The sequence below is a fragment of the Cuculus canorus genome, chromosome 21, assembly GCF_017976375.1.
Source record: "Cuculus canorus isolate bCucCan1 chromosome 21, bCucCan1.pri, whole genome shotgun sequence".
In the NCBI taxonomy this organism is placed as follows: domain Eukaryota; kingdom Metazoa; phylum Chordata; class Aves; order Cuculiformes; family Cuculidae; genus Cuculus; species Cuculus canorus.
In genome coordinates, this window is record NC_071421.1 from 5,704,319 (window position 1) to 5,728,017 (window position 23,699).

General features: G+C 42.7%; 1 protein-coding gene across 4 annotated transcripts in view; it reads left to right on the forward strand.

Moving 5' to 3' along the window:
• The window catches only part of TNFRSF8 (TNF receptor superfamily member 8), a 28,664-nt gene extending 6,356 nt beyond the window's left edge, over window positions 1-22,308 (forward strand). The window contains exons 1-12 of one of the 4 annotated variants that reach the window (XM_054085827.1): window positions 2,495-2,697; window positions 2,842-3,051; window positions 13,379-13,469; window positions 14,293-14,418; window positions 14,832-14,987; window positions 15,090-15,183; window positions 15,634-15,923; window positions 16,123-16,233; window positions 16,774-16,821; window positions 17,312-17,337; window positions 18,788-18,995; window positions 20,680-22,308. In XM_054085827.1, the coding sequence (XP_053941802.1) occupies window positions 2,980-3,051; window positions 13,379-13,469; window positions 14,293-14,418; window positions 14,832-14,987; window positions 15,090-15,183; window positions 15,634-15,923; window positions 16,123-16,233; window positions 16,774-16,821; window positions 17,312-17,337; window positions 18,788-18,995; window positions 20,680-20,924 (1,467 nt within the window). In that variant the 5' untranslated portion in view covers window positions 2,495-2,697; window positions 2,842-2,979 and the 3' untranslated portion in view covers window positions 20,925-22,308. Of the gene's footprint in view, window positions 1-2,487; window positions 2,698-2,841; window positions 3,052-13,378; window positions 13,470-13,995; window positions 14,206-14,292; window positions 14,419-14,831; window positions 14,988-15,089; window positions 15,184-15,633; window positions 15,924-16,122; window positions 16,234-16,773; window positions 16,822-17,311; window positions 17,338-18,787; window positions 18,996-20,679 lie in introns of those variants that run through there. The other 3 variants (XM_054085828.1, XM_054085829.1, XM_054085831.1) reach the window with 3 other exon arrangements.
• Window positions 22,309-23,699: the final 1,391 nt, after the last annotated feature.

Here is a 23,699-nt window from a genome sequence, read left to right on the forward strand (position 1 = left end):
GGGATGTTGCGTATATCACTGCCTTTGGCACTGCTGAGACTCCTAGGAAAGTTTTAGGATCTGGTGGTGTTTCATCTAGCTGAGAAGCAAGACTTTAGTGATTTTTCATCAGTGTTCTGCAATGCTCTAAATAGCAACATTGACAGACACCGAAATACAGATTTTACACAAGGTTAGTTTAATATATATCCTTTTGAATTCAGTGGTTTCCTTTATCTCTTTGACCGAAGCTTAGAGATGACACTTTTCTCAATGCTTTTATGCCACTGAAACAGCTCGATATTTAATGACTGAATATACATATTAAAACCCACAAGGAACTGTGCTAAAAGCACCATATGAGACTAAAATCAGCCATGTCCTGAGTGCTTTTGCCTGGACGTGTCTGTAACAATGCTGCTTCTACAGTATAAAAATTCTCTAAGCATTAGCTAAGCTCGGCACTGACTGAATTAATTAGAATAGAAAATGCCAGGCAACATTGTCTCTGGGCACTGCTGATTTAACATTTAAAATGAAAGGAAATTCAGACGTTAGAGACTGATGCGTGTAATTAAATAAACATAAATAATAATAGCATCCTCCTAGGGGCTTTCCCTGTTTTTTTTTGATAGGCGTTGTCCTATGATGGTAGAACAGAGAAATAGGGGTTTGTTTGTTTGCTTCTATTTGTTCTGCTTTTTTTTTTTTTCATGTTAACATAGAGGATTATTTTCTAGGAAATACAAGCAATATTTAGAGAACATCAGTGTGGGTTTACTATAAAACGGAGGTGCTTCTTCCAGTTACTGATAGGACTTCTTTTGGAAAGCCCCTTTCATTGTCTTTGAATTCAAAACACACAAAGGCTGAAATTAATGCATTCAGTTCAAAATATGTGCAGGTCAGAACATTCTTATAAAAACAACCTCTTCACCCTTCTCATTGCTGTTTCTTTCATTACAGACTTGTAAAAGCTTTGTGCCATGTAGTAACCTTTCCGAAAACCCAGCAGCAACAATAAGCGCTTTACACTTCCCACCCTTTTCCATGGCTCGTTCAATGAAGTATGGATTTCAGAGTAGGAATTTCTGAGAAGGATGTCAGCTGAGAAGCCTAGTTTCACTTTGGATGCATGAGATGGATTTTCTCCCACTGCAGCCTTTCCCTCGGTGCGCGTCACTAGGATCTTGCCTCTCTATCCAAGTCACCTCCTTCCATGAAACCTTGTAAAACTCTATGACACGGCATCCTCAGCCAAATTTGATTGAAATTACTCAGTGGGTTAAAAATTTGTTGACACCATTTATTGAAAAGGAACTGGCATATGTATTTCTGCAAAATGCTCTGTAGGCTCATTTCAGTCTTTTTTTCCTGGAATACAGGCCAGAAAACTCTCCCACTTCTAGGAAGTCTTTCACACACCATTTTTTGTACTTGGGTCCTTAGTTTTTGTATCGGATCCATTGACCTCAGCAGCAGGACTTACAGGGGCTAAAACTTAACAGGCTGTGTCTTATCTTGGTTCCTGTCCTTCTACTAGGAAAGCTGAGATAGCAGATCAGGGGGAAAAAAAAGACAAACTGAGCTCACTAATTGCTCTGACTACTGTGTTGCTTGAAAACACACACATAAATTGGGACACTTGCCTAATGGCATGTTAGCACACAAGCTTAAGGCATCTTCTAGATCATTATTTAATTAGGAAAACCAATAATGTAATACTTGGGCGTTGAAACCCTTAGTTGCCTCTAGACCAAAAGGTGTATCTACCACCATAGCTCTTATAGTTAAGAGAGCTTATAATCTGAGAAGGAAGCTGACAGAGTGAAGACAGGAGGTTTGAGGTACGTGTCAGACACGCAGTGCAATGTTCTGAAAACACCAAGTTGAAGATACATCATGCCAGGGTCCCTGTGGAATGCTCTTATCTTTCATTCTCTGTTGTGCTGGCACTGAGGTACCTGTGGGGCTTTGATAAAACAGTTATTCAACTTTCAGTCTTTTCTCATTTCTTTCATTTTTATTTTTCACTGATAAGGGTGAGAATCAGAAACCTGTGACTGTGAGAATTCAAATTCTCATTCTTTTCCTGAGCACCTCAGAGAGGTTCTCAAGGCAGTCTGACTCTTTTTGAAGTGGCGAACTTTTACTTTTGACAAAACCTTTAGGGCAGATAAGAAAGCTCTGTGACACCTTAAACAAACAGAAACCTTCCCAAGCACCAGAATCAAAACTCGTTACACAGAGTAACCTATGGAAGTGAGGGAAATGCCAAGTAGCAGCCCAAGGGCTTATTGTCAGAGACAGGAATTGATTTCAGGTGGGAAGAAAGAGAAAGATCCTTGAGAGGATGCTCTGTGCTGTGTTGGTGTTTAAATGGCAATGTGTGAAGCCTAAACCTTTATGGGGTCACCCTGGTTGGTTGTGAGTGTTCAGTTAGTCGCCCAAACAGGAATGGAATGACTGTACTGAAAAGAAAATGAGTGTTTCTTACTGGGAACTCTCTTGAGGCTTGCTTGCAGCTCATGGGAGTGTGGCAGATGGACGGGGCAGGGCTTGGATTCGTGCCTGGCCAAGGCTTGAGTGTGGTGAAGTGCTCTCTAGGGGCAGCCTAGATGACTTAGGAGCCTGTGTTTCTGCACAGCCAGCTGTGTACCTCAGGTGACAACCTTGATGCATGCAACCAACTTGCAGAAACCCAACAGCTCCGAGATGGTGATTGACGTGGTTTTGTTTTCTTCTTTTTTCTTTTTTTTTTTTTTTACTTTTCTTTTTTTTGGGCAGTTCTTCCTCCTCCTTCCTTCTAAATAGTTTTCTCAGCTTGAGGCTCAAATTCTCTCTCCCAATTGTCTTGAACAGCTGGAATGGTTGTGAACTGAGTAAACAGACACGAAGCAAGACTGGGCTGGACCCTGGGTGGATCTCAACCTTCAGAAGGAGCAACCTGGCTGTCTAACCTGCAATGCTGAGAGCTGCGGGGATTTAACACCACTGCAGATGGCTGCCGGCAGCTTAGCACTTGGACTGTGGCTCCTGCTGCTTCTCCAGGACATCCAGACAGCCCCACAGGTAAGGCAGGGTGGCACCCAGATCCTGCAGCTCCCCCGGATGCAGGAGCCTGGAGAAGTGTGGAGGCACCCTGGGCTGCAGGGCTGTCCTGCCCATAAGTTGTGTGCTGGGTAGTGAGCGTCCACAGAAACAGGCTTTGTGCAGCATGGGGTGATAAATGTATAAAGCAGAGCTGTCAGGACATCAAGGTAGAAAGCAGACCTATCCAGAGTTTGCTCTCTCTGGGAACTTCGCAGGCAGAAGCAGCGCATGTGAGCTGTGATCTGCATTGTTGTATTGGCATTGCAGCGCAAGTGAGCTATGATCTGCATCTTTTTGTTGGCATTGTTAGTGTTCCTGCACCTCTGGGCACATGGTAGCTGGGGAATGAGTAGAGGTTTGATAGAGATGGGGGCCTGTACTCATTTGTTTGGGCGCGTGGCATTCATTTTTGCCTGTATGGCCGGGTGCTCTGTGGCAGGCATGTTCCTTGCAGGGCTTGGCTCAGAGGGCTTCTTCTCATTCTGCTAATGTGAGTCAGGGCTTAGAAACCAAACGGTATAAAGATGATCAAAATAATAAAATTCATTCCTTTTTACAACCTCTGATACTGACTTCCTCATGAATGGGCTATGATTTCTGCATCAAATGGACTTAAAATAGACAGAGCCCACTAGTCGCACTCAGCTGATGCTGCAGATGCAAGCTGCCTGCTCAGATCGTATCTTTTCTTGTGGTTTGCTTTGCACCCCCTGCCAGTTACCCTTTTCTCCCTTGTGGATCACGTGGCAATGAGCCCTCAGCCCCTGGCATCACTCCAGGTGATTTCCTGACACTTATGCACACGCACACACAAAAAGGTCAGTGGCAGAGGCTCTCTGCACAGGTAGGGTCACGTAGGTGACTAATTTCACGCTGCTTTGGGTCCTAAAATTGGCTGTTTTCCCTTGCAATGGAAATAGGAGCATATGCCAGCCTGTCTGTATGTTGGCAATGAATGATACAGCACAGCGCTTGGGCTATCAGGAGATTTTTAACAAGGAACTGACTCCCAAGTCCTGCATCTTCTTCACAGACATTTGAAAAAGATCTTCCTGCCTCTTTTGGTAAGAGTAAGAGTTTGTCCATGTGTCTTTAGGTGTAAATTCCCCACCCACATCACACGTCTGTTCTATTTTGCCCTCGTTATCTGTCCTGCCACTGTCTCTCCTTCCTGAAATGTAGAAGGACCACTGTTCTTCTGCAGGACTGGAGTCAGTAGTCCTTACCCACCTGAGGGATGCTTAGAGAGGCATTCAGAAAAGCTTGCCTAGCCTGCTGAATGCACACTGCTTTAGGAGAAAGCCAATAGAGAAAAGATGATATTTTTGCTATTTGACATCACTTCTGGTGTTTTGTTCACAAACTGAAAGAAGCAGATAGAAAATTTGGTTTTCTAATACGTATTGCCAGCATTTAGACTCGCTGCAAAATCAGCCATTACCTGGAATAAATACATAGATCTTGCTGGGATAAGCAACTGACTTTTCACCATCTTTCTGTATTGCTTCTATCACAGTGGCCTTTTCTTTTACGGCTACTGGACTACAAGTGATGGTGTTTAATGTTAACATTAAACCATATTCCACCTCACTAGAGCCAACAGCTCAGGGTTTGTTTGTTTTAATATTCAGTTAACTCTAACTTGTTAATAATGTCTTTACTATCAAGCAGATGAAACTTGGCAACTCGAAGCCTTAGGTTATCAGCATCTTTTGGACTGTCAGAATTTGGATAGAAGCTTGAGAGGGAGTCAGCTGTTTTACTGCAGTGTTAGTCAGTTCTAGAATGGCCAGTGCTGGTAAGAGATATTTTTTTTACTGTAACATGCTTTCTTCCTGACTTACAGCTCATTTATAGCAAGCTGATTTCTTACTCTGCCTCACCATCACTCTTTCTCTATGAGCTCAAAAGCCCATAAATAAGTGAGTCAAACCTTGTCCTGACTGAATTGCAGAGTAGCCCACTGAATTCAGTATCATCTTTGAAATTGTCATGATTGAAATTGGAGTAGCAAATGGGGCTGTGAGAAGAGCTACAACAAGTCTTATCTAAAACAAATTCTCAAATGTAAGCACTGAAAAAAGATGTATTTCTTTCACAAGGAGTATTCCAGCTCCTGCTAAATCAAAAAACTTTATTTGAAGCGCATGCAGGAGATCAGTGAGATTCAGTCTCTGACTCCCTCCAGGTGAACAGTACACTGAATCCGATTTAAGAGCTGCTTGTTTTAGAGGAAAGCCTATGTGAAAATTCCTAGTCTGATACAGACTTATGGCTTGTTCGAAAAATATGGACAGGTTAACTTTGTAGTGGCAGGCTTTCTGCTACCCTGACGATTGTTCACTACACCAGCTTACCTTCTAGTTTGTTTAAATATTGATCTGTTTGTCTGCATAAAGCAGCATTAACTCTGCATTGCATCCTCATGTCCAATCCAGATCAAATCAGTTTTGGTAGAGTACACAGATGCAGAAATGATGTCTGTTGAGGTTTCCCATTCCAGCTGTGCCCATCAACTTGTCGCACCAAGGCGAGACCCTGCACTTGGCTGCACAGGACCAACTTTCTTGCACTGAATATAGTGCCAGTGACTGGGCAGCCGCAGGGTGAGTTGTTTCAGTGTGGTAACTCCCCGAAAACCAGCTTCACAAATTCAGAAATCGGAATTCTGAGTCAAATAAAATTCTAGAACTGATTCATCCTCTGCAAACGATATTGCACTGTCTCAAACAAGCACAGAGTTAGAGAGGAAGGAAAAATGTGGGTACCAGCAAGAGAGGGGAAGTGGGATTGCACACTTGGATGATGGCAAAGAGCCACAGGGTTTGCGGAGCTGTAAGAAACACATATTCCCACTTTGCTAATCTATTCTTAGTACAGACCCATCTATTCACAGAACCAGAGAGAAAGACCAAGACCTGCTGTCCACCATAGCTGGATTCCTCACCTCCACCCACCAATCCTTCTGTGGTCTTCCTCCAGTTTTAAATGATTTTTGTAATATGTATTAACAGAGCTGTAAGTACAAATGGACGGTACTGCGTGTCATTGGGACAAAACTGGTGTTTCTTCATTAAGACTGGATTATCTTTAGGAGGGAGGACAGGGCAATGTACAATGTCTCCTTTTTCTTTTCAGGAAACACTAGGAAATGGTGCCTGAAAACGTGAAATTGTGCTAGAATTTTGAATTTCCCTGGCAGAACCCGAGTTCTGTTTCTGTCTTGAGATTCAGACAAGAGTGGATAAGGAGGGGCAGTCAAAAGATGAAAGAGAAACATACTTTGAATGTTAATACAATGGGGCTTGGGGGTTGCTGCGTTTAATTCTGCTCCTTGCAGAGATGAAGAAAATTTGTTCTCTAAAACTTATTAGAGGTTTCCTTGATGAAGCAAAGCCATGTGCTAGTTGCTGCTGACTATGGCTCGTACCACACTCTTCAGTATTTCTAGGCATTCTAGGAAGAAGAGGAGGGAATGGGCAAAACTGGTGAAGTGAATCTTACCTCATAGGCTGACAGTTTCTGTAAGCACACTGGAGCCGGGAGAAGCAGCCAGCGCTGCAAATGGAGAAACGGTTAGCCCTTTCTTCTTTATGGGCCCCCACACGCAAGCACCATGGAGTCAAGAAGGTGAGCACCTCACCCCAACCAGACACTCCCAGCTGGTGCTTTTCTGTAAGAAGGTGACGGTGCTGAGGTTTTGTAATGTGAGGCTGAAACTTTTTTTCTGTCACCTTTGCTTTATCCCTTCCTTTCATTTCAAGAGCCATTTATGAGCAACCGAGACTTGCTAAGTCAAACCTTAATCTTCAGCTTCTGCCTAGCAAAGAGTCTTAATTTAAATAAACTAGTTTTGCTCTGGAAAAAAATAGTTTTATCAGTGACATTCACACAGTCCTGAGTAAAGTAATTAAGTTTATTTTTGTCTGAGACAGGGTTAAGTTTCGACTGTCATCCCAGAGTGTATTAAAAAAGGAGTCTTTGCTTTAAGTTCATACTAACAAGGCAGAAGACTTTCACTATTTTGTAGTTAAACCTTAAACGTTGTATTCAATATTTTATAATCACAGAATCATAGAATTATAGAATAGTTTGGGTTGGAAGGGACCCTAAAGATCATCCAGTTCCACCCCCCTGCCATGGGCAGGGACACCTCCCACTGGATCAGGGGCTCCAAGCCCCATCCAACCTGGCCTTGAACACCTCTAGGGATGGGGCAGTCACAATCGCTCTGGGCAATTTGTTCCAGTGTCTCACCACTCTCATGGTGAAGAAATTCTTCCTTATATCTAGCCTAAATCTGTCCCTCTCTAGTTTATATCCGTTCCCCCTCATAATGTGTAGTTTTGTCCAAGCACTCACAACCACAAACGTATTAGAAATGTCAATGCTGAGATTTTTGTTGGCAATGGGAGCAGTGAGAGTGCACCTCCTTTTCCTTCTTGCTGTATTCTTCCTGAGCTCTCCTATGATACAATACCACTTTTTACATGAATTTTTCCTTTTCCTCCTCACTGCCTTTCTTATTCCCTCCCTTCTTCTAGGTGATCCCTGTTCTGATTAAGGCTTGACAAGAGGGATGTTTTCTTTAAAAGCTTCCACTCCTGGCTACCATCATCTCGGTCACAAAACCAGAAACCCAGTACATGGCAGGTTCTCAGAGCTGCAGCCTTTGGTAACCCAGCCTGGAAAAGGTCTGTGCAGCTCAAACCCATGCGTATCTGTCCTGGGAGATCAGAGTTGCTGTGCTGGAGGGAATTTTTCTCAGAATTTCCCTCATCTAAACAGGATCATCCTTTGCTGTCACCAGATTGCTTTGTAGCCACAGTGTTAGAAGACAACCATCTTTTCCTCTGCCTGTTTTAATTACAAACAGCTTTTGATGGGCTCCTAAGCAGACTGCTTACCGAAGTTTTTTAGTGGAAAGGTGGTTTTATGTTTCCTTCCCTTAGTAACTGAACTGTGAGTGTTGGCAGGATAAGAGGTGTTTCCAGCACTATTGGTGACAATTTGGACAACATTTGGTAAAACCAAGCAAATCCATGGCTGCCCCATCCCTGGAAGTGTTCCAGGCCAGGTTGGATGGGGCTTTGAGCAACCTGATCCAGTGGGAGGTGTCCCTGCCCATGGCAGGGAGTGGAACTGGATGTGATTTGAGGTCCCTTCCAACCCAAACTGTGATTCTGTGATGTCATTTTTGCTCTACAGAGCCTGTCCGGGTCTTCCTGGTGCTACCACCACGAAGATACCCGTTACTGTAGATAGATACTGGACCCAAGCAATAGGACTTCAGAGTAACACATCTAAGGCTGAGCCAGGAACAGAACCACCAACCTGGAACTTGAAGCTAGAAGGCCTTTTCCTACCCTCAGCCTATGGTGGTCTCACTGTCACCTTGTGGTGGGTTTATACAGGGTTGAGCCTAGAGGTCCAAGCTCAGGACCGGACTACTCAGACAATAGGAGTTCCCCCACATCATTTTGATATTGAGGATTAGAAATCCAATTTGTATTCCAACTGGAGTTTGTAGTAGGCTTACCACTATAAAGGAAATTATAAGTTGTTATTGAAAACAGACATGTCGGTTCAACAGCCTTCATTTCTGAGAAGTTAAGTACATATTTTACTTCCATAATTCCGTGGAGATCTAATGCTTTCTTTGGCTGAACCACTGAAATATTTTTTACTTTTAAACAGAATTGGTTAATCAACATAAAAATATTGCATAACTCCAGCACTCAGTCGTCATTCTGCCCAGGAACAGCAGGACAAATATACATTAAGTCCTTCTTAATCCTTGATGGTGGATGGCGAGATTTCTGCTGTTAAGAAGGTGTAGCCAACAGCTGAGGGGTGAAAAAACTCAGACACATCAATCCTATCACTTGGAGTCTTCTTGTACACAGAGATCCAAGATGATGGTCAAAGCAAGGAAACGCACAAGGTAGCTTCCCAGAAGCACTGGGTCTTGAAAGGAGTACGAATGGAAAATTTGTAATCTAGAATTCCCAGTGTTTTTTGGTGAATTGCTTCCAGTGACCTCTTCCTAATTAAGAAATACTGAGCTCATCAAAATAAAACATCAAACAAACCAGTATTTTATTGCAAACTTGCACCCTAATTTCCCTAACTGTAGACGAGGTGTTGGAGGTGGTATTTCACATATGGGAAGAGCAGTTACAGATGGTGAAACTAAGCTAATTTACATGTTCAGTCACTGAGGGGGTAAATTACCTTAGTTCATGCTTGTTGCTACCCGATAATAATGCACATTTTTCTTCCATTTTTGCTTTGTATCTTTTGCTCTTTATCTTTAATTTTCGTCAACTTATTCACTACTACCGATATTCATTACATATAGACAGAAAAATGAAAACTACACTGTCCTTGTACGGCTGACTTCCCTTCACCCTTTTCCCCAAAGCATCCTCATCAAACCTCTGCAGAACATTAGTTGACACCGTAATTTATAGAAGACTTGAAACACGTTGAGACCTTGGCCCTTCACTACTTCAAGGCACGTTCTTTGCCTTTAGGCACCAGTTTCATTCTCCTGAACATCATGGAAATTCTGGTGGGTTCTTAGTGCGACATTTTTCATCCCAGGTGCATGAAACCTTGAAATTTAGCTTACAAAACATCTTGTGTAAGTTAGGGCAGAGAGCCCCTATCGCTCTTAGTGACACTTGCCTTTCCACACTGCCAGTTCAGCTTCTCTAATTTGTTGTGAGCTTTTAAGCCTTGAGCACTAGAGGTTGCTTGGTTTATGCACTGGTCCTTTAGAGTGTGCTGTCTTACAAAGGGCTAATGCTTCTGCTTAGTTTAACAGCAGAACTCTGCATCGTTGCATTGGTGTTACAGGTCATGTCAGGAATCAAACAGCTTTAGGATTTAGAGGGGGGAAAAATGATGTAAATGTGGAGATGATGACTGATGCTGAGCACTGATAAGTGCGTTATTAAACACTGAAGGGATTTATAGCGAGTTTCAGGAAACGCCTCGACTCGACTGCAAAGGTGATCCAAGGGCTGGAGCACCTCGCATCCGAGGACAGGCTGAGAGAGTTGGGGTTGTTCAGCCTGGAGAGGAGAAAACTCTGAGGAGACCTTATAGCGATCTTCCAGTGCCTGAAGGGGCTACAGGAAAGCTGAGGAGGGACTGTTTACAAAGGCTTGTGGGGATAGGATGAGGGGCAATGGGTATAAACAGGAGAGGGCCAGATTTAGGCTAGACATAAGGAGGAATTTCTTCACTATGAAGGTGGTGAGGCCCTGGCCCAGGCTGTCCAGGGAAGTTGTGGCTGCCCCATCCCTGGAGGGGTTCCAGGCCAGGTTGGATGGGGCTTGGAGCCCCTGATCCAGTGGGAAGTGTCCCTGCCCATGGCAGGGGGGTTGGAACTGAATGATCTTTAAGGTTCCTTCCAACCCAAAGTATTCTATGATTCTGTGAGCAGATAGTGACTCTTCAAGTTATTTTGCAGGTAGCTACAGATTAGAAGTGGTGGATTCTTCAGAAGATAGTTTCTTGGCCATATAAGTCATGTCATGATATGTTAATATGACTGCTTTTTACAGCAGAGGACCTTAGATTTGGCTCAGTAAAAAGTAAAGGTGGCTACAAAGCTGTGCCATAACTGGATAGTTGAAAGCAGCATTTGTTGTGGAGCAGCAGGTGTCCTGTGTTGTGTAGCTGGCTGTAGGGTATAGGTGCCCTCTTGTGGAAAGGGAGGAAAAAAATAGATTGAGCACTCTCATATGTAGAATTTCATAATTTGTGTAGCACGTATATACAGTTCATGCAGGGATTTGTCACAGCAGTAGCATCGGATCAAATTTATACTCAGAATTTGCATTATTGTAAATAGGGCTGCAGGAAAGCTGGGAAGGGGCTTTTGATCAGGGAGTGCAGGGGGAATGGTTTTCAGCTGAAAGAGGGGAGATTGAGATGAGATCTGAGGAAGAAATGTTTTGCTATGAGAATGCTGAGGCCCTGGCCCAGGGTGCCCAGAGCAGTGGTGGCTGCCCCATGCCTGGGGGGTGTTCCAGGCCAGGTTGGATGGGGCTTGGAGCCCCTGATCCAGTGGGAGGTGATCCTGCCCATGGCAGGGGGTTGGAACTGGATAAACCTTAAGATTCTTTCCAACCCAGACCATTCTATTATTTTGTGCTTCTAGGATTTAATTCACTCCATATCACTGCTGCACCTCCTGACCACCCCTTTGTTTAGGACTGATCTCCTGTTGCTCCATTCAGTTTTGGAGTGGCTGGCTGGCGAGCGTGCTTCTCCGCACAGATGCAAGGAGATTCCCCTTCCTTCCCCTACAGCCTAAAGCTTCCTCTTCAGAAAAGACACGTGCAGGATGCACATTTGTCAGCTTGCTTTGTCACCAGGCTCAGCAAGCAGAGGTTAACTCTTTCCTCTATGCACTAAGCTAGAAAAAGTGCTTTGTAGGGAGTCTGTGCCAGTGCAGAAATGCGTCAGGGAGGAGTTCTCAGTTCTATTACTGGAGCTCGATAAAATGTATTAGTTTCAATATGTTTCTTTCTTGTCCTTTTGTTCATTTCTTCCTTGACTGAAAGTTTCTGTTTTCTGAGGTAACTTGGGGCAAGTTAACCAAGTTCAGCGTTTTATGGTCCTGCCATGAGAAAAGCAGCACCTTCAACAAGAGAACATGGATGTGGAGTTAGGTAATAGGATTACCTAGCTTGTTTAGGAACAAAATATCAGGACTTAGTTGCTATAGTCAAGGGTCAAGGGCAGTAGGAGACAGTACGTATTCTTTCAAAGGTCAGTAGGAAATCCATCTGCAAAAAGTGAGAGGTTACTGAAATATTTAACTGTTCTACCAGTCTCATGCGGGGAAATCTCTGGGGAATCTGCTGATTGAGTCTTTACAAAAAAATTGCTGTTGAGACCTTCTAGCAAAACCTGAATATGAAATTCAGATAACAGCATTTTTAAGGGGTTATTAAGGGAGATGCCAGCGTTAAAAATTGTGTTTTCTCATCAGAAAACGTGCAACACTGTAATTTCCCAAGGCACATAGTGGCCTTGCCATATGAAAATGAAGTCAGCTTGTGTGCTTCTGGTTACAATTCATAGCTGAGTCTCATTCTCTAAGCTAATATTAGAACTGCTCGGAGGGAGGGGTGTTAACTAAACAAGTATCAGTTATGTAGTCATATCAAAGTTTGTTCCTGAAAGCCTTCACTCATGATAGAAGGGGGATTAGTATTTGAATAAGGGCTTCATTTTGTATTTGCACCATCCTTTTGAAGATATAACCCTCTTATTTTCACTGTAGGATTCATTTCTAAGCCAGAAGTGAAGCTATTTACTGGTTTATAATAAACACATCTCTGGGTCACTAAATTCAAGCATTGTGACTGCATAAATAACTGAACAGAAAGACTTGTTTTCTGCAAACAAGAGTTATCTTTGTGGATTACAGCTAATCTAGCTAGATTTAGATGATGCTGACTGTGACAGCACTTCTTATTGCAGCACACACAGAGCTGGAAATCTGTTACAGATGTTAGGGATTATTTCATTATTATTATTTTAAAAAAAAAATCTTATCTCAAGCTAACATGGGATCATTTCAGGACAGTAATTTTTAGCTTTTTTAATTGATTTGGTAATTGCTACAAGATTTCTAAAGGAGATGCAGTCTGATAGCCAAGCTTTTCTTAGTAATCCTACAGCTTGGTTTCAAAGGGTGTTTGGGGCATTGGCTGAAAAGCTTTGTAGGGCGATGCCAATACCGTTTTCATTGTGTGAAATAAGAAGTTAGTTCTTGATGCGGAAATGCTTGATACACAGGTTGGCTTACAGTCTTCTATCCTTCTGTTTAAATGGCACTCAGCTAAAAAAGCCTGCTGAGTGAAGATACGTATTGAATTATTGCTAAATACGTTGAATATTGCAATCTTTGCTTAAGTGTACAGGCAACAGGAGTTTAGTAGCTTTGGGGATACTTGGACTTCAAAAAAGCTGTCGGCTTTTCCTAACTGCGGGCAACTACTGTTATTTGATACAGATCATAGAACCATAGAACAGTTTGGGTTGGAAGGAACCTTAAAGATCATCCAGTTCCAACCCCCTGCCATGGGCAGGGACACCTCCCACTGGCTCAGGCTGCCCAAGGCCCATCCAACCTGGCCTTGAACACCTCCAGGGATGGGGCAGCCACAGCTTCCCTGGGCAACCCAGGCCAGGACCTCCCCAGTCTTATAGATACCAGGATCTGCTCTAATTCAGAACTAATTGTTTTCTAATTGTCTCTTTTGTCTGTTTCAATTTCTAGGAATCATTAACCCCATCTCATTCCTGTCATACACGTGCAAATTGGTTTTATGATGAAACTTTCCGAAGCTGCTGCTACCTGTGTCCCTCAGGTCAGTATGTTTATAATTCAGTCAAATTAACAGGGAGCCTTTCTCTAAGAGACAGTAAGAACCCTGTGTATCTGCAGAACTGCATTTTCTGCCTGAAGAAAAGCACAATTCATAGAATCATAGAACCATAGACTAGTTTGGGTTGGAAGGGACCTTAAAGATCATCTAGTTCCAGCCCCCCTGCCATGGGCAGGGACACCTCTCACTGGATCAAGCTATCCAAGGCCTCATCCTTGGGAGATGAGGTTGTCCCTGTGTGAATCCTTGTGTATCCTAGGAACTTGTGGCAGCTTTTGAAAGAAAACATAATGCCTTAGATAGCAAAATATCAGGACTTAGTTGCTATAGTCAAGGAGAAAACGTGAAAAACGGTCATCTCAGAACTTAGTAAGAGCAGGGCAACATTGCCCTCACCGAAGACTTGGGGGTCTTTTCTAACTGTCAGCAAAGGATTTGCTGTGTGCCCATTGCGCGTGTATATAAAGTTCTCTGAAATCACTGTTAGGTAGAAGCACTCTGAGGACAAATCCCAGGTCTTCTCCTCTGCTGTATAAAGTGTACCTGCCTTAATAGTTAAATTAAACTATTAAGCTTAAATTTCTTTATTTCACCATACTGACTGTGATGATTCCATGCACAATCTTGCTGGGATCCCTTCACATGTGAATGGGAAGGTCAAAAATGGGCTAGAGAAGCTAAATGACAGGTACAGAGAGACTGGGAGTGTGTCTAACAGGTGAGTGAGCGTACAAGAACACTTCAGGATGGTTTTCTCCTGCAATTTTGAACAAGTATCCTGCACCTTTTGTTTTTCTTTCTCCAGACTCTGTTAAAAAGAAAGCATGTCCTAGCAACCCAGATGAAGACTGCCTGAGGTGCGGACCTGAACAATATGTGGACAAAGAATACCAAAATCCACAATGTGAGGCTTGTGTATCATGCGCAAAAGGTTTGCTTTCCCTCACGCATACCTCACAGTTATATTCTCTCTATATATTTTACTTACACTTTATTTATATTCATTTAGAATTTCCAGCAGCAAAGTTATGAATCCTTGGTTACTGATTCAGAGAGCAGAATGCTACTTTGCACATTATCAGTATTGCTTCTTGTGTGACCTGGGACATCCTGAAAATTCTCTTATCCGACGCTATGCAAGTTGGATTTCTGCATTCTGTCTTCTTACAAGCTATTGTCTACAGGCTCATCCCATTATTCTTGACTTGAGTTGCCACTGCGGAGTTTGCCAGCAGCCTCTTCTGCTTCCTGAGCCTTTGAACTGATGTGGCTCAGCTTTGGCCCCTGCTTTGTGTCTTCCTTGCAGGGCGATCCTTTGTTACCACGTCTATTCCTTCCCCACAGAACTTGACCTTGTGGAGAAGCAGCCCTGCACCTTCAATTCCAGCCGCATGTGTGAGTGCCGCCCAGGCCTTTTCTGCGAAACTGGTGTTAAGAACACCTGCAGTCGATGCCGGAAGCACACTGTGTGCAAGCCTGGCTTTGGAGTCAAAGTCAGAGGTAGGAATTCCTACCTGTCCAGCTTACCTTTCCTCATCTTGGCCGTAGGCCTGGACTTGATGCATTTTGGTCAGTCGGTCCTCAGTCATTATTTTTATTCAGGCACCTCAACAAATGATGTTATTTGTGAAGAATGCCCTTCTGGGACTTTCTCTGATGAAAACTCCAGCACTGACGTCTGCAAGCCTCACACAAAGTAAGTCCATAGCTCTTCAAAGTGACTAACTAATTAATTAAAGTTAATAACGAACAAAGAGGGACGCCTGTTGCTTTTGCTGCAAAGTATACAAATTTATCTTAGAGGCCATGGGGTAGCTTTGGGCCAATGTGCGGCATTCGGAAGGCCTCTCTTTATATCTGTTGCGCAGCTCTGTACTGAAGGAAGGAAGGCAGGAATCCCTCTTGCCTCATTTTTAGTTTACTAAGCATAGTGGCATTATACATGTGTATGACTATCAGGTTTGCATCCAGGTCAAGAATTCTTGCCACGGGGCTGAGAAGAAGGTTAATGACTTTTTTCACTGAAAATAATTAATGCAGGGGGTACAAAATTGACTGAAGGGATGTTTGTCACGTGGAAAATACTCCTATCTTGTACCATGGCAGTTTCTTCAAGCACTGATACTCTGTTCTCTTTCATTCCTAGCTGTGCCAAGTTAAACAAAGTGGCACAAAGCCAAGGAAATGCCACACATGATCAGGTTTGCCTGGACCAATTGCCCACCTACCTCACCCCAGGCACTTTGTCCATGCGATTCATCAATGAAACAAATAACTCTGACCTAAGAAGTTTTGAGGAGAACCAGGTGACCATTGCTAGTGTCCTTTTAAGTGCCACAACAACTGAAAACCCCAGTTCAACTCCTGAGGAGAAAGCTCTGGCTGGCACTTTTCCTACCTCAGCCAAGGGGGTGACAACAATGAGAGGTGACAAAGGTATTTACACCGTCTTATAGTGTATTATTTGGATTTATCTTTGGTAAATGCAGTTCTTATGTGGGAGCTTCTTGCTGATCCCCTATGCCTTGTGAAATCTTGTCCATGGTTCTATGTCCAAACACATTGATCTACTAATAGCTCCCCCTCTGCCTTTTCTTAATCTTTCCTGTGCTCCTTTCCCTTTTCCACGCTACAGGTCTAGCTCTTTGGGCAGTGGTTCTTTCTGTGATAACACTACTTGTGGGCATGCTGTTAGTTTGGAAATGGAAGGGCTGCAAGAAGCGGATCCTGATCCTCAAAGGAAAATGTGAGTTTTTAAAGCTGTAGTACGAGCATTCTGTTTGATCTCCAAGTATGTGCCAAATGGAAACTCAAATATCCCCAAATTTTGTCGAGGTCACTGAGGCAGAGAATGTTTACTGCTGGTTGGTGGGCCAGATAAGGGCTCTAGGGAAACTTCATGAAGCTCCTTGGAGAACATGAAAGGTTGAAGCAGCTGTGAATTTATGGAGGAAGATACTACAAACTGGGCTGGGAAAGGGGAACTAGTGGCAGCTTCTCTCAGCACAAACACTAATATTAGATGATTCCTGAAGTGTTTTGTAAGTATTTGTTGGTTCCTGGGATGGGGCTGGACTTTGAGCATGAGAGGAAGAGTGATTTTTACTGATATTGACTCTCAGTAGCTTTGCCTGGAGTTACATGTGGGATGTGCCTGTGGAACCACATTCCCTCTTTTAAAGAAAGCAAGATGGGCACGTTACAGGTTGGTTATAGACCTGTGGGTGTGGTAAAGCTGCTGTAGCTGGTATGCTCCATTTGCTAAATGAATGGTTTCTTTTACCAGCACGTCTGCATTCCATCACTTCACACAAATCCAGCCTCAAATCTCAAGGTGAGTGACTGATAGACCAGGAATTGTAATCCATATATCCAAAGAATAAATGGATTGTTTTAATACAGAACTTTATTTTATGGAATTTTAATTTAAGAGGTGGAACGTTTTCTTGTCAAATGCATATCTGTGCTGGCGTGCATGAGACCAGTCCTCTTGTCTGTCCTGTGCAGGCAGGTGACGCTCTGGATGTCACAAGCCTCTAGATGGCATTTCTTTCCTACAGCACCTGAATGGTCGGGGCATGTGTCAGTGCAGGCAGGCTTTACTGGGACAACACCGGGTTAATTCCTAGGTTCTAGGAATGTGTTGTGGCAGCAACACATTGCTGGGTCACCTAAGCCATGCTAAGTGTGCCGCCTGGTAGAGAAAGCCTAATGCATCTGGGTTGGGCGGTCGTTTAGTACATGACTAGGTGATATTAAAGAGTAAATATTACCATTCTTATGATTGCTGTGAATTCTGATATTTTTTCCTCTTTCCATTGCAGGTTCTGATCTAGTGAACAAATGTGCAGTAAGTGTAAAAACTTTGCAGAACAGATCACTTCCCATTCCAGTGTAAATAATGATAAGTTTAAATGTCCCGTTATAGAGCGCCAGCCTTTTTGTTTGGACTTTCCTCTACAACATGTGATCCTCTAGGTGGAGCCATGAGATGTTCTAGGACTTATTACTTTCTGGTCTTGGGCTATGTTTGATGTGGTGGTAAATAATGTCATGCTGCCAGTCTTACTTGTGAAGGGAGTATTTGATGTGGGCTTGTGCCACTCATGGTGAATTCTATGAGACAAGATCTAAAACCACAGGATAAACATGCCTTTTCTACCTCCTGGGAGAACTTTGTCTGTCAGTCCCGTTTTATCTTACTGTTCCAGTCACACAAATGGGATTTGTACTCTCTGTCTCCATCTCTATAGGATTTGGCATAACTGTAATATAGATTAATAGAATAGTTTGGGTTGGAAGGGACCTTGAAGTCCATCCAGTTCCAACTCCCCTGTGATGGGCAGGGACATCCCACTGGATCAGGCTGCCCAAAGCGCATCCAACCTGGCCTGGAACACCTCCAGGGATGGTACATAGTGGGTATTGTTTGTCTGGAAGACTTTCCATCAGGACAGGCTTCTGGTTTAACAGTATAGTTTGCAGATGAACGAGACAAATATCAGTCAGTGTGGGAAGAACAGAAAAGCGGTTCCTCAGTTGCTGGCGTCACCACAGCTCTGTTTGATTCTCCTACTTCCAGAGACATTAGAGCAGTTTTCATCTTAAGTCTTCTCAGTTTATACGGCTTGTTAAATGTCCTGCTAAAATATATATATTTCAATTTTGACTATTTGACTCTCTCACCATATGACTCTACAGCCGGACAGGTTTGTACTCTGATACTTATCTCACCACTAAATATGAAAAATATCATGTTAAAGATTTTTTCTTCTGAGAAAATCTCTTAAAATTCTTACCTCTAGTATCTGTCTTTTCTAATGATGTTAGACTGAGCTTCAGCCCCCCAGGATGTAGCTGCTACTACATTGCCAGACAGCAGACTCTGCAACCAAGTGTGCAGTGTAAGACTCATAGCAAAAGGTCAAAATGACAAAACAGGTGGTTTTACAAGGGTTCATCAGCATCTAAATTGCAGACAAGGCAGTGGAATTTACCAAAGCATCCAAGCAGATCCAGGAAACTGGATTTCAGTGGAAGCGGGGTACGTTCTTGCAAATATCATCGAAAATCTGTGAACCGAGATTAGAAATGCTATTTTTAAATATGGTCTTAAGTGATGCAGGAACCTATCTCAAAGAAAATTCCTTTATCAGGAGTATTTTACTCCCTGTGACAGTGGTGCTGTGAAGCACATGATGTTATTCTGACTGCCAGAGAAGGATTCTGCAGACCTGTGGCAATTTTGCAGTGTTGTTTATACACTCCCCCCACTTCTACTCTCTGCTTTTTATTGCCAGAAGATCATCCTGACTTCTGACAATGGGCTGGAAGAAAAGGAGTTAATTGACAGAATCCTCCCTTTGGAAACCAACAATAACTTGGTCTCCAGCACAGAAAAAGCATATATTCCTGATATGAATCTGACAGATGTGACACAGAGCAATGGAAATGCCTCAGACTGCCCTATTGATTCTCGAGTGAGAGACCACACAAACAATCGGATTGGTGAGTCTTGTTTCATTTTTTTCTCCCTCCTTCTTGCCTTTTCAGTTTTTCAAGCATGGACACATAATGTTGTTCTGAGATTATTTGTAAGCTGCGAAGTGTTCAAAGCTTCTAACAATGACTGGGGCCAAATCTCCAGAATGTCTGACACACCAATTCTGGTCTATCTATTCATTTGAATATAATATGCTCTTATTTTCACATTCGCCTTAGTCATTTATGAACTGGACAGAAAAATGTTTTGCTCTTACTGTTTTTTATTCCAGAAGATGTAAATAAGCAGAAGAAATTTGAAATCCAAAATAAGTCATCTGGCAAATGATGCTGTAATACTTAATGAGTTGTACTTCACATGTCTCAAGCTTGCATTTTCTTCTCTTGGTTTCACAATAGTAGCTTGAAATGTGTCTCCCATATGTTCCTTAAAGTCTTTGACCATGGCACACAGTAGGAGGGAAAATCAGACAAGGAATCTTGCTCACAGCGGGAGAATTGTTACCTGAGACACAGACTGCCTGGGATGTTCTGGCAATGGTTCCAAATCAAATTTTGAGGGCATTTGAAGGGTTTCTTTTGGTATTACTAGAGCTGACCTTTCCTTACTAAATGCTCTTTCCATCTTTTGTAAGTGATGAACATGCATCGCTCCAAGCAGTTGTGAACAATAACCTACAGAGTCTGATCTGCAGCATCCTTCTGAATAAAATGTAGAGGTCCAAGCCATTGCAAAAGCCTTATTTCCCTTCTGCAAAGGAGTACAGTCAGCAAGATGGACACAAGGTTCAAGTCTAGCTCTGAAAATTTTGTAGTTGATTCTCTGCTGGAAAGAAACTAATTTCTTTGCTGGTCCTAAGATCCCAGATGATTACCCAGAATTTCCGTGCAGTGGGGATCCTTACCCAAAGGCTTTAATGTAGATGGTGTTGCTTCTTGAAACAGCAAGAGCATGAACCTTGAATTCTCCATATTGGTCTTCCCCAGATCCCAGTGAATTGCTTCTTCTAACTTTGATTGGAAAAGACAAAGCATTGAGATCATCAAGTCCAGCCATACGTGTCCACTACTAAACCATCCCAGAGCAACCCATCTACCCGTCTTTTAAATATCTCCCGGGATGGTGACTCAACCAGATCCCTGGGCAGCTGTTCCAGTGCTTGAGAATCCTGCCTTTTCTAGTTTGTCTTCGTCCTGTAGTCCTTGCAGCGGCTTCCTCACACGGGAGCTGGATCTACTTGATAGAAAATGCCCAGAGTCTTAGTCCTGTAGTCCTTGTCTTAGTCCTGTAGTCCTTGCAGTGGCTTCCTCACACGGGAACTGGATCTACTTGATAGAAAATGCCCAGAGTCCCCTCGACAGTGGTCCAAAACCAGGCAGCATAGTATAAAACATGCAGGCCTTCTTCATGACATAGTATGTTCGGCGCCTTGATTTCAAAATTCAAACCACTTTTTATAAATAAACAACAAAATGGACAACTCGTAATGCATGAATTCCAAAAGCTGTAGCAGGTTAGGGACTTGTGTATTTTCACAGTGATGGGCTCCATCTGAATGCCTCTGATTCAAAAAGGGGAATTAAAAAAGAAAACCTGAGTACCAAATACAAATTTTGCATGAAAAGGAACCCTCTCTAGGGTCAGCAGTGGTTGTTACCTACGCTTAGCACTATTTTTTTCCTTCCTCAGACAAAATATACATCATGAAGGCCGACACTGTTATTGTGGGGTCCATTTCAGAAGTGCCCAGTGGCAAGAACTGTGCTGCTCGAGGATGTGAAAGTAATGTTGATGCCCAGGAGAACATGGAAGAGGAACTGGCAATGCACTATCCAGAGCAGGAAACGGAGTCTTTTCCAGGGAACGATGTGATGATTCCTGTGGAAGAGGAGGGGAAGGAATATCATCACCCCACCACTGCCACTGAGAAGTAATAACCCTCTGAGCAGATCTGTGAAGCTACAGAAACATCCAGTGTGACACTAAGCCTGAATCTTCGACAAAAAAATGTAAACACATTGTGCCTTAGGTTATCTGAAAACTCATGTTAAACACTGAAACATGTTCAAGCAAGGAGTGCTGGAACCTATTTCATCTAACAGAGTGGATCGTTCAAATCATTGGCCTTTACAGCTGACGTCAACTATCCCTCTTTCCCTCTGTCTCCCAGTATCACACTGGAACAAATCAAAGCTACAAAATTCAGAGGCCATCTGGATGCCAGCACAAGTTTCACAGCTTTGCTTTTCCTGCATGAAGGAATGGATTGAAAACTATGTCTGATTACTTCTATTAGCTATGAAAATTCTGGCCAGAATTCCGAGTTAAGCTCGGGACCCAGCCACATTTCATGTCTTCTTTCTGTTCCACTATTACCAGGACTTCCAATTCTGCCATATTATCTTGCAACTTCTGGTATTTTTCTTAAAGGCTTCAACTCTTGAATGAAAGAAATGACAGTTTCAGTTTTCCCTAACACAACAGAACTCTTCAGTTTGTGGCCTTCATGTTTCTTGAGGAAATAGGATCAAAAGGTGCCACACAGGCTCAGAAAACAGAAAGCAAATAAAATTAATTGAAGGCTACTGTACTTCAGGCCATTCTTTCTACCCTTTGGAGTCTGATTCATGTTTTTTTGACTACTTCAGATCATCAGTAAGTGTACAAAATGCCTCTTCTGATGGAAGTCAAACTGGCCGAACATTTGGATATCGGATGAACTATTTAGCCCGGTGTGGAGTCTGCAAAAAGGGAAAAGAAGAAAATAAACTGGTTTTCTGCAAAAAGGAAGGACTGAAAAACAGTCACAGTAGTTATTTCCTATAACATGGTTAGTGTCTGCTTGTTTGGTAACTGTAAATGTAATAACGCTGACTATGTTTTTGCACAGCACAATGGAAAATGAGCAAGATGACGAAGTGGGCCTTAATAATCAAAAAAAAGGAACCACAAAACCAACTACTTGCTTTGTAGTTTTACCCTGGACAGGATACTGTAATAACAGCTGTGCAACTTCAGTGTCTTTTGTCTCAGAACACACAAAAGGAACATAAGGGCATAAAACCCACCTTCTTGGGCCAAACTAATAGTACCAGCACGACATTTTGTCTCTGACACTTGCAGTAAGAGATGCTATTTAGGAAGAGCACATAAGCCTGGCTGATGCCTGCTCTTTGTATTCCTCCTAGTTCTGCAGCTTCAGCTGTAATTGGATTAAGGATGTTTAAGACTTCGTCCCAGCCTTTAGAATTGATTCATACTGCCATTATTTTTTCTTCCCGTACAACCCACCTCCACAAGCACTTGCGGCAACATACGGCAGAGGGTTCCCATTCACTGCGTGGAGAAGTATTTTTACCACTTTTAAACTTACATCTTACTAATTTCAGTGAGTGTCACTAGTTCCTGTATTACAGAATTTAGTGCAATACTGAGTTGCTTTTCTGACTCTTGATTGTATCCTCCTCAGGCTCCAAGCTGAGCTCCCATCATTTTATGTTTCTCATGGATGTTAGATGCTTCACTGCTTCGATCATTTTAGTTGACCTCTTCTCTAACTTCACTACATTCTTCTGGACATTCGGAGGCCAGAACCATGTACCGCACTGAAGAAGAGGGGAAGAGAAGAGCTTTTAAAGAGTGGCAAAATGATAGTTTCTGGTTTGTTCCTAGCATCTATCTAGTTTTGTTTGCTTTTTTGCCTGCCCTGCACACTAAGCAGAGGATTTCAGAGAATCATCAAAGACTATTCCAAGGCCACTTTTCTAAGCAAAAGCTGCTAGAAGAAATTCAGTACCATGTGTGCCTGGTTTATATTATTTTGCCTACATGTATTGCCTTCTGGTTATCTATGTAGAAGCTGATCTGCCACCTCTTTATGAGCTCCTTCTGGCTTTATTTGCCTTCTATATGTCATGTAGCTACCTGGAGAAGTTTAGTATTGCCTTCACTGCGTGGGCAGCTCTGGTCTCCAGATCATTGATGAAGGTATTGAATAGAACTGGCCCCACCAGACACCTCACTGCTGACTGGTGTCTACGCTGAAAAAATTGCCTTTGTGCTGTGCTCTTTCCTTCCTGCCTTTGAAACAGCTGTAACTGTTGTATCCTGTAACCTGTTAGCAAATCCATAAAGTGACCTTTCCTCCAATCCCGTGACAACTTTGGTTTTCCACCACCTTGGGTGTGGAACCTCATCAAAGGCTTTTTGAAAATCTCCATGTGGTAGTTCCACTGGATCTCATTTATCCATTATTCCTCCCAATATAAGGGAAGGTACATTATCAGGATTTTATGATTGAAGAAATAAAACCAGAGAACTTCATACTTTCTGGGAACCACAGTCTCAGAGATGAAGTGGAACAATCTCAGCATTATGAGAGCTAGACTTTTGCAAATGGATAATCTACCTGTAATGCATTTGAGAACTGTTGGTAATTTCAAGTGTTGTGAATTCCAATCTTTACTTCCCCAATTTCACTCTTCTCTGTAAGAGCAGAAAATAAAATAATTTCTAAAAACAACTGCTGCCACTGTTTATTTTAGTGCATCTGCTGAATCCTCTCCGTGCACTTCTGTGTTAGTACTTGTTTTGGTTCATTCAGAAGATAACCCGCTCCTGCTGCGCAGGTGGAAGTTGCTTTAGGCTCTCAGCATTGCCTTGTCAGCAGCAGTTACAAGAGACAAAAAAAGGAAACAGAATTAATATTT